This window comes from Agelaius tricolor, unplaced genomic scaffold (assembly GCF_023055355.1).
Source record: "Agelaius tricolor isolate 1412-34295 unplaced genomic scaffold, bAgeTri1.0.p SCAF_4, whole genome shotgun sequence".
Lineage (NCBI taxonomy): Eukaryota > Metazoa > Chordata > Aves > Passeriformes > Icteridae > Agelaius > Agelaius tricolor.
Genome location: NW_027269264.1, coordinates 56,419,383 through 56,434,798, shown reverse-complemented (window position 1 = coordinate 56,434,798; position 15,416 = coordinate 56,419,383). Strand labels below are relative to the sequence as shown.

General features: G+C 41.4%; 1 protein-coding gene across 3 annotated transcripts in view; it reads left to right on the top strand.

Annotated features, from left to right (window-relative positions):
- The first annotated feature begins 240 nt into the window (after positions 1 to 240).
- The window catches only part of SMAD2 (SMAD family member 2), a 50,016-nt gene continuing 34,840 nt past the window's right edge, over positions 241 to 15,416 (top strand). For all 3 annotated transcript variants that reach the window (XM_071425836.1, XM_071425834.1, XM_071425833.1), the window contains exons 1-2: positions 241 to 399; positions 11,354 to 11,643. In XM_071425836.1, the coding sequence (XP_071281937.1) occupies positions 11,411 to 11,643 (233 nt within the window). In that variant the 5' untranslated portion in view covers positions 241 to 399; positions 11,354 to 11,410. The remainder of the gene's footprint in view (positions 400 to 11,353; positions 11,644 to 15,416) is intronic.

The window sequence follows — 15,416 nt, the reverse complement described above, 5'->3', positions numbered from 1 at the left end:
CGGGCGCGCGCGATGTGACTGACAGCCGAACCAACCAATGAGCGCTGCGACCTCGACCCGCCTCCCTTCGCCTCACGCCTCTTTCTTCCACTCCCCTTCCCTTGTCTTTTTTTTTTTTCACGCTGTGGGCATCCTATTCGCGATTCTGTCTGCCAATTAGACCCATGGACCAATCGCAGTGCGGATCTTTAAAGAAAAGATAAAGGCAGCCAATGGGCGGCCTCCCCGCCCAGCGGCGGGGGCGGGGCGGCTCGGGGGGCGGGCCCTCAGAGGAGGTAACACTGAGGGAAGAGGCGGCGGCCGCACAGCACTCGGAGGGACGGAGGAGGATAAGGAAGGGGAGAGGAGGAAGAAGGAGGCGAAGGAGCGGTGGCTCTCGGCGGATCCTGGTGGCTCCCGGTAGGTGCTGGTGGGTACTGGCCCCGGGGTCCTGCCCCATGGGCAGGGTCGCTCCGCTGGCGCTGCGCGGGCCGTGAGGAACCGTCCGGGCCTGGTCCCGGCGGGGCCGGGGGCGCCTCCCTACGCCCTCGCCCTTTTTGTTGTGGTGGGACCCGGGCTTGGTTATCCCGCTACCGCCGGCATTACCCCCGGGCTGTGGTGGGAGGGCCGCGCTGTGCTGCCCGTGTGGGTGTGGGTGAGGGGAGGGAGGAATAAAGAAGTTGTGCCGCTCCCTCTCTCCCCCGCTCTCCCTCTCCCCCGCTCCTTCTTTCCCCCGCTCCCTCCCTCCGTGCCCGGTGTGTTTTCCTTGCAGGGGTCCGCAGAATATCCCGAGCTGGAAGGGACCGGCGGGGATCATCGCGTCCAGCTCTTACCGCTGCACAGGACACCCCTATGTGCCTCCTGGACGTGCAGTCAGGGCTGTGTGTGCGAAACTCCGTGGAGTTTTGGAGGAGAAAGTTAGCAGCGGTGTGGGGTGAGGGGTTGTGTTTGGAGCTAAGAGTTTGTGTTTGGGATGGCGAGGCCTCGCCTCACCCTTTTGTCTGTCCCCTCTCCTTGTCTGCAGAGCCGCGGGTGTAAAATACACACAGCCCACGTGAGTAAGGACTCGAGGTTACTGGTTTTATTCACGCCTTTAATGCTGCAGCATCCTGTGTGTTGTCAGTGGGCAGGGGTAGGTGGGATACTGGGGAGAAATTCCTCCCTGCGAGGGTAGTGAGGTGCTGACACAGGCTGCCCAGAGGAGCTGTGGCAGCTCCATCCCTGGGTATTGTTTGTAAACAAACACAACCAGGTAATGTCTCATCTGTCCCGATAAGTGCATGGAGGAAGCTCTGTCGTGATAAGGGCAAGTGGTTGGTGTTGTTGCTGCAGAGTTGTGGAGTTCCTGTTTGTAGGGTTTTTTGGTTTGTTTTTTTTTTTTATTTTGTGGAGAGTGGAAGGGAAGAGAAGTGCAATGCAGCATGGTCTTTTAGTGTTCACTCTGGGGAAATAAAAGAACGGAAAAAAGCGTGTGAATGAGCGAAGAGCTCTTGTGATGATTGTGGAGAGCTGTTGAGCAGCTGGCATTCAGGCTGCAGGCTAGTCTTGTGTCTCTGGTCGTCCGTCACAGTTTCTGACTGAGAAAAACCCAACACGTGTGTTGTGCTCTTTTCAAATGCTTGTGAGTCGGGTAGCATTAGGAAAAAGTTTGTTTACTGGGCTAACCAAAACGAGTGTCTCCAAAAACCTGCAGCCTGTGTGTGTATTGTGTGCGGAGCTCATGCTGTCACAGTCCAGGGGTGTAAAGGGGTTAGATTCCATTGGTAGTGAGAGGTTCATAAAACAGCTTGTTAGGAGGCCGCAGGTAACAGCAGGTTTGTCTTTTCTCAAGCATTCTGTCTTAGCCTGGAGAGCTGTACTTTCAAACTGATTCATGACATTACTGCTGTGGGGGCTGGCCTCTGCAGTGAGGGACTGATTAGCTGTTGCTCTGTTCTCCAGGCTGGAAAAGAAACACCTTCTGGTTGAGGTGAGAGGCCAGCAGAGCGAGGTTGCTTGTTTAGATTTTCTCATGCTTTGTCGAGGTGTTGGTGCGTGAGTGGGTTGTTTGTGTGCTCCTTCTGAGGCACAGCTTTCAAACTTCTAACATTTACAGGCTCCAGTGAATTCGGGGGGGATGAGAGAGTGTGAGTAAAGGAGGTGTCTGTGAAGTCCCTTCCTCCCTTTGCTTAGCACTATCATGATGAAAGATAACGTTAGTTACAAATGCCTTGAAGAAGTGGAAGGGGAGGGTCTTGTTTAAGGTGTTTTCCACTTGAAGATGAGTCTGAGCATATGTTGGACAGCATCTTGGGGTGTTGAAAAGAGTAACCTGGCACCTGGTTGTTGTTCTGCAGTTGCGTGGGTCAGATACACAGACAGTCAACAAAAGGAGTGTAAGTGTTTGAAGATCCAGTTTTTTTCATTGAAGAGGCTGGATGTGCGTGATAGAACCTTGGAGAAGAATTCATCAGCTTTCCTGAGGTTTTGTTTAACAGTAAAAGAAACAGGACAATTGAAGCAATTGAAAAAATGAGGTTAAAGATTTGGTCTCTGAATTGTTCTCTTGTTTCCTTCCACCCGGCAGCTAGATTGACCAAAAAAATCAAATACCCTGGAGTTGCACAGTGAATCTCCAAATGAAAGGCTCTCCCTGGGTCCTCCTCCATCTTCCTGTTCCACTTGATCTTTCAGAAGTCTTGAGCACCAGTTGATATAATTGAGTTTATTGGAGCTCAAAAAACCCTCCCTGCTACTGAGGGCAACTTTAAAAAACAAACCTTGTTTCCATCTCTCTAATCCCTTTCCCACTAAAGTACTGGGAGAACAGGCTTTGTAGTATGTTCTGGGTAACAATGAATCTGAGCTCTCCTTGAGACTGAAGCAAATTCCTAAGTTTTGTTTGTATAAAGAACAGTACGCAAAGTTTTAATTATTATAAAAAGTATTCCAGAGTTTTCAAATGTATTCAGTGCTGCCTTAATGGTTGTGCATGTAAATGCCCTGTAATTGAAAGCATCCATTTATGGGCCTGACTTGCTAAGTGAGCTGTAAATTCTGCTTTTCAGATTGGATTTAATGACTTTTATCATAAAGCCATAAACTGGTTGTGAACTGTGCCGAGAGGCAAACAATACCTAAGCTTACTTTGCCAAAATATTTGTAATTGTTGATTTGTTAAACTGAATTGCTGCAGGTCATGCGATGGGATTAGGTTTTTGTAATAGAATGGAGAGTACAGGCAGCCCTGTGCTCAATACTCTCTGGGCTAGAAGAAATTGGCTACTGCAGAAAACCTCTCTAAACATTCCTCTCCACTTCCAGTAACAGAAACTCCATTGCAAACAGTAAGTCTTCATTCCAGATGACTTTTTACTCTGATTGTGTGTTTGACAGCCACAGTGTGAACGAAGACCAAGCAGAGACTGCAAGAGGGAAGCTCCTGAGTCTCCCATCAGTTTAGTCTGGGGCTTGAGCTTGGTTTAAAACCCTGGAGCAATAGGAGATTAACATCAGATAGATATATAACGTAATGGAACCTTGCTTATCAAGGGGGTGGGGGGCTGGCTTGTCTGAGGAACACTAGGCCTCCATTGAAAGTGAACTCGCATTAACTAATTGTTAAATGCAATTGTTTGGGCTTTAACAAAGTGGAGGAGCTGCTAAGCTATAAACTGAAACAGGTACCTAGGTAACTGATAGCAGCTCTGTGAATATTCCTGTCAAATTTAGCCCAGGAGTATTTATTTTCTAAAATAACAAAGCTGACACTTGCCTGTTGCACATGGAAAATTTTAGTTAAAATTATTGAGGTGAGAAGGGCTTAAACTGCTGTGTTTTGGAGTGCTTAGTCACTGCTTTTCTGGAGCTGTTAATGTCCTTTGAGTTTTAAGAAGCAGTACTCTGATCTTGTTCATAATACTGAATAAGTGGAAGAATTTTGCATCTTTGTAGAGACAGGTGGATTGGCCAGCTACAGTTGTGGAAGTTTTCCTCTTCTGCAGTTTTAGGAGAGTTGCTAAAATACATTGGGCCCTCCAGTAGTTTAATCAAAGGTCAATAAAATTAGCAACTCTTTCTTCTCATGTCTCCTGTTGCAGCCAATTTTAGTATGCCAGGAGTGCGTGTGTTAGATGGAGTGCTAATTTTTTAATAGCAACACACCTTTTCATTACTGCATTGGCTACAATTTGAGGTAGCCCTTAGTAATTCAAGAAAAATCCAGCTTCCCAAGCTTTTTTAAGATTATGATTATGCTTGTTTAGTTCTGTAGATGAGAAATTTGAGTTTTCTCATTTGATTCATAAAAAGACTTCATGGAGTGAGTGAGATCTACAGTCATGATAGGTGAGTAACTATGTTTTCAATGAGTATAGTTATGTAGTGTTTCAAGATGCATTGCAATACTAGAGCGTGGTAAACTTAAAAAGATGTGTAAATTGAGTCTCTGTATAGGCATGTTTCAATTTCTCACTGTAAAGCTGGCCCAGAGGAGGAAATCACTTTGCTCCTCCTTCCCTCCAAGGTCACAAGCATCCTGCCTTGAATTTCATCAGCCTGTGTCAAAACAGAACCAGGACCTTGGTCTTGCTGGCCAGAGCTCCTTGGGATGGGAGCTCTCCAGAGCCACCTTTCCTACTGGGCTGATTGGTTGAAAACCTAAACTGGAGTCTGAGGGCATTACTCAGTGAGGCTGAACACCCCTTCTGAAGGAAAAACCCAAAACAAACCCAAAGAGCCAAACCCCAGTAAGGGAATACTGCCCTACTCTGACCTGAGTATGAATGAATGAGCAGTAAGAATGAGCACCATACCACTTTTTCTGGTGCTGGTTCTTCAGAAAGGTGTCACAAAACCAGATGTCTGTTTGTAGGAAATGAAAGAGTTAGCCCTTCTGGAATCTTGAAAGGCAGTTTTTGGAGGAGTGGTGGGTGCAATAGATGCCCCTTGTCCTTTCCACTGAGTGATTTAAGCTACAGCAGATTCTATCTCAAATGTAAAATATTGACTTTGATTTCAGTTTGAAGTTCATACTGAATTCAGGTGTACATTGTGAAATTGATAAAGAATCTTTTCCAGATTCCAGGATTAATGAAAAAAACATTATCTTTAAAAAAATCCCAAAAATGGGACTAAAATAGGGAGGAAATGAGCTTGTAGACTTTCTCTCAAATACCACAAATTATTTTCCTCGATCTTCTTTCCTCAGGAGCTTAACTTCTGTCCTCTTTATTTCAGAAGAGCTCTTGCAAATGAAATTCTTCTAAGCCAGAATACTTCTAGTAAAACCAGGAGAGATCAGATTTCTTTATTTCAAGTTTAAGATGAATAAGGAGACTGATATGAAATATGTTGCATAAGGCTTTAGAATAAATTAGCCAGAAATCACTTGATATTTTTGGTAGCACCAATGTGTTTATAGTATGTTCCAGACGCTCAGGAAAGGAAAATTTCCCTTGAAGATTTTAGTCTGCTAGTATGCTGCCCTTAAGGTTTTCTTCATCTTTTGTGCTTAGTTATTGCTGGGATCATGGGCTTAATATTTAATACTTGTTCCAGAGAAGCACAGTAGAATGGAATAATAGTAGACATGACTCAAACTTTGACTTTAGAAGTTGCCAACTATGACACTGTTTGACCAACTATAGAAACATGTGTGCATCAGGGAGGAGAGATATGCTGCGGGGGCAGAGATGAAACAAATACCACCAAAGTTAGGCAATTTGTAGCTCTTCCAGTCTTAATCTGTTGGGAGTAACAGCACATGGCTCTCTGTGTTCCAGCAATCTAAAGAAACTTTTGTACCTTTCTGGGTAACAATGAGTACTCCCTTGAGTATCCATAGCTGCAGTTTGAAGGCATAGTCCAGAGATGAACTTGGGATGGAAAGGGCTGAAATGGAAGTTTTCTGCTGACTTGGTACTACTAGTTCAACTACAGTTGAGCTTGGGAAGGGATCCTGAAAAATCTCCCTACAGCTACCCAGAGAGTCCCTGAATCTTGGTGTCTTGTAGTGGATATTGGAGGTAGTGCACAGGAAGGAAATAAGGATCAAATTTGGGCCATGCCATTGGGCCTCAGCAGAAGAGAGCACAGGGGTCATGGTGCAAAGAGTCAGTGATGGTGAAGCACATCTGAGCTCCTTTTAAAAGCAAAGGCTGTGAGCGCTCAGTTTTTTGAGGAGGTTGGCTCTAAACTACTAGGGAATCACAAAAAACCACTTCAAGTAAGAGGGGATGTTACATATTCAGCATGTAGTTAATCTGAGGCCATTTTAGCAATGTGGAAATGTTTCTTGCAGCATTGGTAAAGATTGTGTTCTATGTGCATTTGGGGGGAGAACATGTTTTATTTTTTTTTAGTGGAGGAAGAATGCGTACCAGGCAAAAATCTAGAGGAATGTTTCTAGCAAGAGGTAAGTGTCAGCAATGTATGCAATTATTGTTGTTTAAGAGATCAAATCTTCTTCTATTACTGTATCCATTTGAAGCTAAAAGTTATAATTGATTAATAGAAATGGGATTTGCTGATCAAAAATGAGCTTTAACAGTGACTCCTAAACCCATTGGTGTAAACAAGGTGTTTCTGATACCATTTGGGTGGGTACAGGTAGAATGATCAATGCAGGTCTAGGGATCCCTATGTTTGTTTGAGCTCCTGACAGATGTTCTGCAGCAAGCAGACATGTGCACCCTGCCTTCTGTCTCCAGTTCCTCATGAGGTGTAAATTTCTGTCTTTGTGCTTTATATTTAAATTATAATGTTGAGAGCTTTAGGATAATATGACAAAAGGAATAAATGCAAAGACAATGTTAGGCTGATACAATTTTTTTTCTATGGTCCTTGGATTAGTCCTTATACAGTGTCTTCAAGTACTTGGAATTAATTTAATGGAAGAAGTAAAGCTTTCAGGCTTGGCCTCTGTCCAGGGGAACATCCCAAACTGTGTGAGCTGTGTTCAGATAGTTTCTTTGTGAAGAGAGGCTGAGAGCCCTCTTATTTGAGGGAGGGACGTGATTCAGTTGTACACAGTTGTGAAGCTTGCAAGCCAGATGAATGCAAGTAGTTCTTCATTCTTCAGCAAAATTTTCAGTGGTAGAACAAGAGTGACTTTCTGAAACTAGGAAGGGAATAAATTAAATTACTAGAGGTAGTTCTTTTAACAGTGGGCACTTAAATACTAGTGCAGTCTGCCACAAGAGGTTGTGAAGGCATGTTCAAAAGGTGGTTAGATGGATTTGTGGACAGCAAGTCCATAAATTGCTTCTGATGGAAGTAAGTAGCAATGTAGCCTTTAATTTTGTAATAGTTAAAATTGCTGAAGGATTATGAGGAGAGTGGACTGCAGAATACAGCCAGGTTCACATGCTCAGAATACAGCCAGGTTCGCATGCTTTCCTTGAGTAGCACGTCCTCTTGCCACCTTAGGAGCTGTTGGAGAACTGGGCTGGATGCACCATGGCTGCATTTTCATTGCAAAATCTCCATTTATCCAAATTGCTCATAATTCAGCCCACTCGTGCCTTGCAGTTTGCACTATCTCTCTAGGCTTGGAGCAGAGTGCCTTTTTTTTGTAAATTAAGGTTGAAATTTACTCTCATGCGAGTACTCATCACAATAGGCTGAAGTGTTAAGCTGAATGAAGTCCCTGCCCTACTTGTGTCACATTCTCTCTGCTCACCCTTTGAAAGATACAGGGTCACTCACTACTGGAATAACTTACTGAAATTCTTATTGATAACTCCTGGCAAATCACTGGCATGGCAAAACAATAGCTAGAAGGAAGAAGTTAGTTTAAGCCTCCCAGACTCCTAGTCTGCAGCTGTGATGTATGTTGTGTTTTTGTTAAATAGCTGCTAAGCTGCAAAAAATCATTGTTAGAAAGGGCTCTTTAAATGTATCTCTTGGTGTTTTGGGATTTCTTACAGTTTATTTTCATGGAGGTAACATATCAATTTGTGCTTTCTGATATCTTCTGCAGAAGCTGGATGAGCCCACATCTGTAAGGCAACTGTATAAAATTAAGTGTAGTATCTAGAAGTTTCTGATTAGTTAGATCTGAGCTTACAGTCATTTGGAAATGTAAAAAGAGATTTTTTAAAAATTTATTTTCCTCTGAGTATGTCAAAATAATGTGAGAGTATGAAATGAAGTGTATGGAATTTCTAAATTCTTTTGTGCTCCAGGATTTAAGTTACTCAATGTGCATTTGAAGCAGGAAGGCAAATCTTTAATAAAGAAACACCAAACCACCAGATAATACAGAAAATTTTATTTCATTATTAGGGGAGAGAATACTGCAAAATGGAGCACTTCATCACAGGGAGTATTAAAAGCTGAAAAATTGGATAAAAGCATTGAGACTGTTTGGAGGGCCTGGGAGAATAGGCTCCAAAAGAGGCTATTTACCGCCTTGGTGGTAAATGAGACCTCTCTGAAGTCTGTGTTTTATAAGGCTGACAGTCAAAGGAGTATTCTGTGGCACTGAAAGGTGTCAAATTTGAAGCTAAAGAACAGTAAATATTCAGATAAGGATAAGAATTGGTGTGTGGAGCAGCAGTGATATTGGTACTTGATTGCCTACATCTGTCAGCACTGAATATTTAGATGTTATACATCAATTGCTGCTCTTTGAAACAAGTCTTAAAAGCCAAAGAGGTTGTCTCCTTTAGTTCAGTCTTTCTGAATTTCTTGTGTGTGCCTCTGAAGCACCCAGTGCTGGCCTTGCTCAAAGGCTGAAGTATTTTTATAAAGCTCCCATGGACTGCTGCTCCCTGCTTTAGAAACCCAATGTGATTCTTCAACCACTGGAGGCTCTGCAAGCCTCCCTGTTTAATCTTTGGAGCTGCTTGGTGTACTCATTAGGGGTCTAATGTGTCTCACTGCCAGGCCCTCAAATGGTTCAGAAGATATCAGGCTACTTAATTTGGCTTTGTCACCAAAATAAATGATTTAAATTAAAGCACATTTCCAGCTATGCAGTCAACACTAGTGCTGCAGTGGTAGTCTGGGGCTGGAGTTCTCTTTCCACACTCCTGTAATTCATCTGACATCACTTGTAGTACATCAGTACCATGTGTGAGCAGCTTTTTAGCTTGAAAGAGAACTATCTTGGCAAAACCCCCAGAAAATTGATGGGTTTTTACCCTTACCTAGCTGAATTTTTATGGAAGAGCATTAGCACTGGTGCTGAGGTGATGGTGCCACAGAAAGGAAAGGAAAGAGAACTGGGCTTCCTGTGGCAAAAAGCTGTTCTGTTGGCTTGACTCCTTTTCATACTGGACCTTGAGTGTCTGAGTCAGTGTTTCATTAAAAAAAAGTTGTCTACTGAGTTTTATTTTTCTTGTTTGCTGTAACCAGGTCTCCAATGCAATGCTCAGCAAAATCATCAGTTGGAGTAATTGGGGACAATTCAGTAAAAATTTAATGTTGCTAGAAGAAGAAAATTTCTTTATAGTCTTGTGTGAAAATGAATGTTTTATCTTTTACCAGGGCCTCTACAGACAAAAAGATGTGCAATAGTTTAAAACTCAGAGAGAGTTGTTCTGGGTTGGGTGTAAGTAAGGAAGGAATTCTTGCCTCTGGAGGTGGTTAAGTTCTGGCACAGGTTGCCTGGAGAAGTTGTGGCTGCCCCATCCCTGGAAGTGCTGCAGGCCAGGTTGGATGGAGCTCTGAGCAGCCTGGGATAGGGGAAGGTGTCCCTGCGCATGGCAGAAGGTGCAACAAGATGATTTTTAACAGTCTCTTCCCAAACCACTCAGTGATTCTGTGATTTAGGATGGAGTATTTTCAATGGCTTGCATAAAATTATCAGTGTTGATCTTGGTCCCTGTTAATTAGAACCTCTGTCTCCCTTATCCCAGAAAACTACTTTGCTTGCTTCTGTCATATTTTTTGGGTGCTCTGAGAAGCTGGTTTATGGAGGTGTAATTTATTTGAAACTGAAATGTCATGCCTACTGAATGTTCTGTTTTGTAGAAGTTGCAAAGTTATGACTTAAATTACCTGTAGAATATAATCTAGTGTTTGTTGACTTGGCCCTCACTGAAACTGCAAAAATGTGACAAGGCATAAATTAGCCATGAATGCTGTAGCCTGGAGTACCTTGGATCATGCTGTTGTGCAGGTGGGAGACTTCACTAAGATGAAGTTGGTATATTTTGGGTAGATGTGAGGAGTGTGCCTGTGCAGGTTGGAGAGGCACGTAAGCCTTCAAGGCTCAAATCAAATAGCCTGAAGGTAGTGTTAGCTTTTAGCTAAAACAAGGTATTTTCAGCTGACTGAACTAACTTACTCAGCTTGGGAATATGGGAACTTTCTGGAGTTCAAATACCCATTTGTTGCCTGGAAGTAGGATCATTTTTTACTTCAAAGCTATGCTTCCATCCATAGGACCATTAATGTCCTTGTGCAATTTCTAACAGCTGTCTGCCTGTTGATTTCAGGTATTTTATTTTAATGCCTAAAACCAGCCTAATGGAAGCTGCAAAAGCAAGATGCTTTTTCCTAAGTGGCTATCATTTCTCTTTTAAATGATTTGAAGTGCATATTGCAGTGAATGCTAAACATAGCTCCAGTTTCAGCATCCTTTTTAATATTTCATTTTATATTAATATCCTGATCAGGTAGTTATACTGAATGAAAGGCTTTTAAAATTGAAAACAGATAGTTCTACTACCCCGATGCCTACAAAATAAGATTTTAACTGTTCCTTTAGTGAATTTTGAAAGACTTGATTTTAAGGACTGCCATTTGAGGGGATTTATTATCTGTAGACCACTGAATTTTAGAGGGGACTAGGCTTATTACTAGACTTGGGGGAAATTTGAAATTGGTGTCCCCCCATGTAAAAATAACTGCTAGTTATTTAAAACATGACAAATGAGAAAAGGTTTGTGAAATGGCTGGCTGTTGGAAGGTTTCTGTCAAGCCATAATGACTAAATCACCTTCCAAACACAATTTCATCTGCTAAATTAATTTGGAGATGGGCAGAACATGCATATATATGTATGCAATTTGTCAATCACTTGGGAAAAATATGAATAAATTACTTAAACCAGCTAGCCTAGTACAAAGCTAGACTCAAGTTAACCTTCTGTATTTGGTGAAGTTTGCTTTAGTCGGGAAAGATTTGAGAAAAAATTAATTTTCTATTCCAGCAGTAATCTTGGTCTGTGTTTGCAATTGCAGAGTCTACAGCAAACTTGATGAAGTCAAGTGATGAAGTACCTAACTGCGATACAGACTACTTCTGAGCTAATTATCTTTTTTTTTTTTTTTTGGGATGCAGTGTCCTGTGGCATTTGGCAGTGAAAGGTCCTGAGGCAGACAGGTATTTGTTTCATGTGAAACCTCAGTGCTAACATGTCTCTTGTTTTGGTTTGTGTTTTCAGGGATCAGGCGGGAATCTCCAATTCATTGCTTGCTGAGTGTCCTGTCTGGTGGAAGTCATGTCCATATTGCCATTCACTCCACCAGTTGTGAAGAGACTTCTGGGGTGGAAAAAATCTGCTGGTGGCACTGCGGGGGCTGGTGGTGGTGAGCAGAATGGTCAGGAGGAGAAGTGGTGTGAGAAAGCAGTGAAAAGCTTGGTCAAGAAGCTAAAGAAAACGGGACAGCTGGATGAGCTTGAGAAGGCAATTACCACTCAGAATTGCAATACAAAATGTGTGACAATACCAAGGTAGGTGCTATTGTATTTGAAGTTACAGCCACTTAGGAAATGATTAAATGGATGCTCAGACCTTCTGTGAACAAATGACTAAAAAATAGTTGCATGCTTTTGATTCTTTAAAATTAATTAAAACCTGTATTGGATTAATATGGTGCTTGCTTATAACAGAATCACATGCTTTGTGAAGTCACAATTTTGTTACATTTCAATTTTCACTGATATGCAGGATCCTGTTTTTGTGTATTCTGATGATATTTAACACTGGTCTTAGTTTGTAGCACTGCTTCATGCTTTTATTTAATAACCCTGTCTATACTTGGGGAGGGGGGAGCATGCTTGAGCCAACACCTGTACTTGAAAAAATACCGAAAGACTAGTTTTTCCTTGGTCAACACTTCAGTAATCTAATTATTTTCAGTTTTATCTGCTAGTTTAAATGGTACACGCTGCCTCCATTCTCCCTTTTGAAGGGAAATTTTATCCTTGGAGGCAAGTTGTCTGAAGACCAGTTTATTTACTGTAATTATTGTTATTGTTTAATGAAAACACTTTTTGCATAATAACTTGGGGTATTTCTAGAATTGCTCCTCTGATATGTATAAAGATTTAGATGAACAACTTGCATTCTACCCCTTTGGCTTTCCCAGCTTAATTCATAGCAACTGCTGTGCGAGAGCAAGGGTTATGTTTGTAAGTACAATGCAGTCTGCTCTTGATTCATGTTGCACTGAAATCCCACTGGGGTGCCTGGGCAAGCTCATTGTGTGTGACAGAAGTATCAAATCACTTCACAGGTGTGTTTTTCCCTGAAAGTTAGAGAATTTCACTTTTCTGGGCACTTAAGTCACTTGATGCTAAAGTTATTTATAGGGGAGAGGAGCTACATCTGGTTTATGAACTTCATTTCTGTATTAGCGCATTTATCCTAGCTACTTTCAAACTTTGTATTAATCATAGTGGAAGCTAGATTTGACTGGTGTCACTAATGATTCCATATATCAAATGTGTTGTAGCTGTTATCTGATAATGGTTTCAGCATTCTGTTTTCGATTTGACACAGCTGTCTGGGAAAGTCATGACACTACCCTGAATAAATGACTATTTTAATTCTTATTTTTCTCTTTTCTCTCCACGTTTTGTTTCTAATGCTGCACTCTGCTTCTATTTTTTTCCCTAGAATATACCCAAAAATTTCTGGTTTTGCCTTCTGCTTTCTTCCTTTTGCCAGATGGAAACAATAGATTATTAGTGCTTTCTTGTCTCAGTGTATTATCACCAGACTAAGATTGGAACCTGTAAGGTTTTAGGTTTCTTGAGATGACTCTGTGTATTTAGAGAGTCTTTACTGAAACTGAGATGAGGTGCTTAATTGGCAGTTGTTTCATATGACGCAAGTTAAACACACTTGGTATAAAAATGTGCACCTAGGTTCTAGAGCTCTTGGATTTTATAGAGCCCTCCTTCAGGGAAACTGGAACAGTAGATATTGCTATTTCAGAAAAATAGATGTCTGCAATGAATTTTGTCAGAAGATACAAACAGTATTCTAATACATCATTGTTTTTGAGTAGACTCATAGTAGTCTACTCATAGTAGAGTATGCTTGCGTGACCTTTTGTGCTAAAGTAGACATAATAAATAATTCTTTAAAATGGAATACAGATATTCTGTTACTAGCAGTTTTTGCTGTTCTCTGTCCTCCACTCAGCTGTAAAAAGAACTGGACCTGGATTTTACTCCTCTTGAGTACCTTAGGAGTTAGTCAGGAAGAATTTTTCTGTTGGTGTTGGCTATTATACAGGGCTTAATTTTAAATTAAAAAATTGTTTTGGCACTAAGGGGCAGGGTGATATCAGGGCTGCCAGCAGTGCCATACAGAATTTTTTAATTTCATAGCTGGGTTTTATATTGTTGATATTACTTCACTTTGACAGCAGTAGTTTGGGTTCCCAAGAAATAATGAATGTCAACTCAGTATTGTAATGACTTCTTGGAGATTCTGTTCTTGGATTTAGTAAGTTAATGAAACCACTGCTTGAGACCCACTTTAATGAATGTCTTAAAGATCTGCAGATCAGCAGGGATAAATAATAAAATGCTGAATTTGAAACTTTTTTCCTTACTAGTCAGCAGGAAGTTTGTGGTGCCAAGCTGCTGAGATGCAGTTCTGATGTGACAGCTGGGCTAGCTTTCCAAATGTTTTTGTGTATGTTGGTTTTTAGCTAGCTTTAGTTTTACTTACTACTGTTTTTAATTTGGTGCAGATATCGACAACTGTCGTGGGATGCTTCTGTTTGTCACTGTTGCATTATTCTTTAAAAAAAGTTTCATTTGCAGTTTCAGAAGTTTCTGGTCCCCTGGGAGATTTCCAGAGGTTTGATACAGTGTTTAACTCTAGTATACTTTTTCATCATTGAAACCTAAAGCTTCCAAACTCCCACAGACTTTTCACGAAACTGAGAAGCAGCTTGAACAAAAGTTGTAATAAATCACCTACTCAGAAATCTGCATTTTTTACTGTGTGTCATTGATAATTGTGCTGAATCAGGTTTATTCTGCTCCTGTGCTGTTTGTCAAGGTGACTGCACACTAAGGGAGGCTGATCCTGTGTGTACTACACAAAAGCTGCTCATGTGGTAATTAACACAACTTCTTACGAGACTAATGGAGGTTCTGAGAAAGCAGAAGCAAACAGATGGAGTGGGTGTTGGCATTGCACAGCAGGACTGCTTAGCTCTTCATAAGTGGGTCAGTAATCTAGAGCAGAGGCTAAATAAGTACAGAAGTCCTTTTGACACTAGCCCTCTAAGTAATTTGTAGTTATCTTGCTGAATCCTCCCAGCAAGCCAGTGGGATTCTAATCACATAATCTTTGTGTATTCTGAAACTAAATGTTGGCACGTGAGTTCACTTTTCGAAAATACAAAATTAATTTGGTGGCATTTAAGAACTTGTCTTTATGCTCTCTCATGCAGTTTTGACATGGCCAGGAGATGCCGTCAGTGTAGAAACACTGTGAGCATCCTTCTTCTAAAGGAGCAGTTTCTTCCTTCCTAGCCTGGATTATTCTTTTGAATCTCAGAATCCTAGATTAGTTTGGGTTGAAGGGAACCTTAAAGATCACCTAGCTCCAACTCCCCTGCCATGGCCATGTGCAGAGGCATCTTCCTCTAGACCTGGTTCCTCAAAACCCAGTCCATAAATGCTTTGTAACTAGTGGAGGCTGAAATCCAAGCATCTAACAAACCAAACCATGCCATGTAGTGAATAATCAGCTGGCATGTTGTCATATCTTTTGCATGTAGTCTGGCATATAGTCTTATCTTTGTTATTTAAAAAGTTGTTTCAGTGGTAACAGCACAGAGAATTGGAATCCAAAGTATGAAAACACAACTAGTTTCAGCATCTCAGTATTTTGGTGTGATCAGCTGAGTCATTTTTATGTCTTAAAAAGAGTACAGGTATGCTTCATGCCTTATTTCTGATTCTTTTAAATGGGACCAGAAAACAGTTGCTTTTTTAAAGTGCCTTATAATGTACAACTAGTGAAAAGAGTTTGGTCGGGTCAGGTTTGGGATAATAGTGACCTGGACTGTTGTAGTTCCTTTATTTTCAAAATTGGAAATAAATTTAAAAAAACAAAAACAAACCAAAACCTAAGGGAAGGGAAGCATTGAATTTGAACAATTTTTTCTTGACATTAATAGCAATAGTCATTTTACAGTTATTATATATAGTTGCTTTTGCTACTGTATGTGGAACTGTAGTTAACACTTGAATCT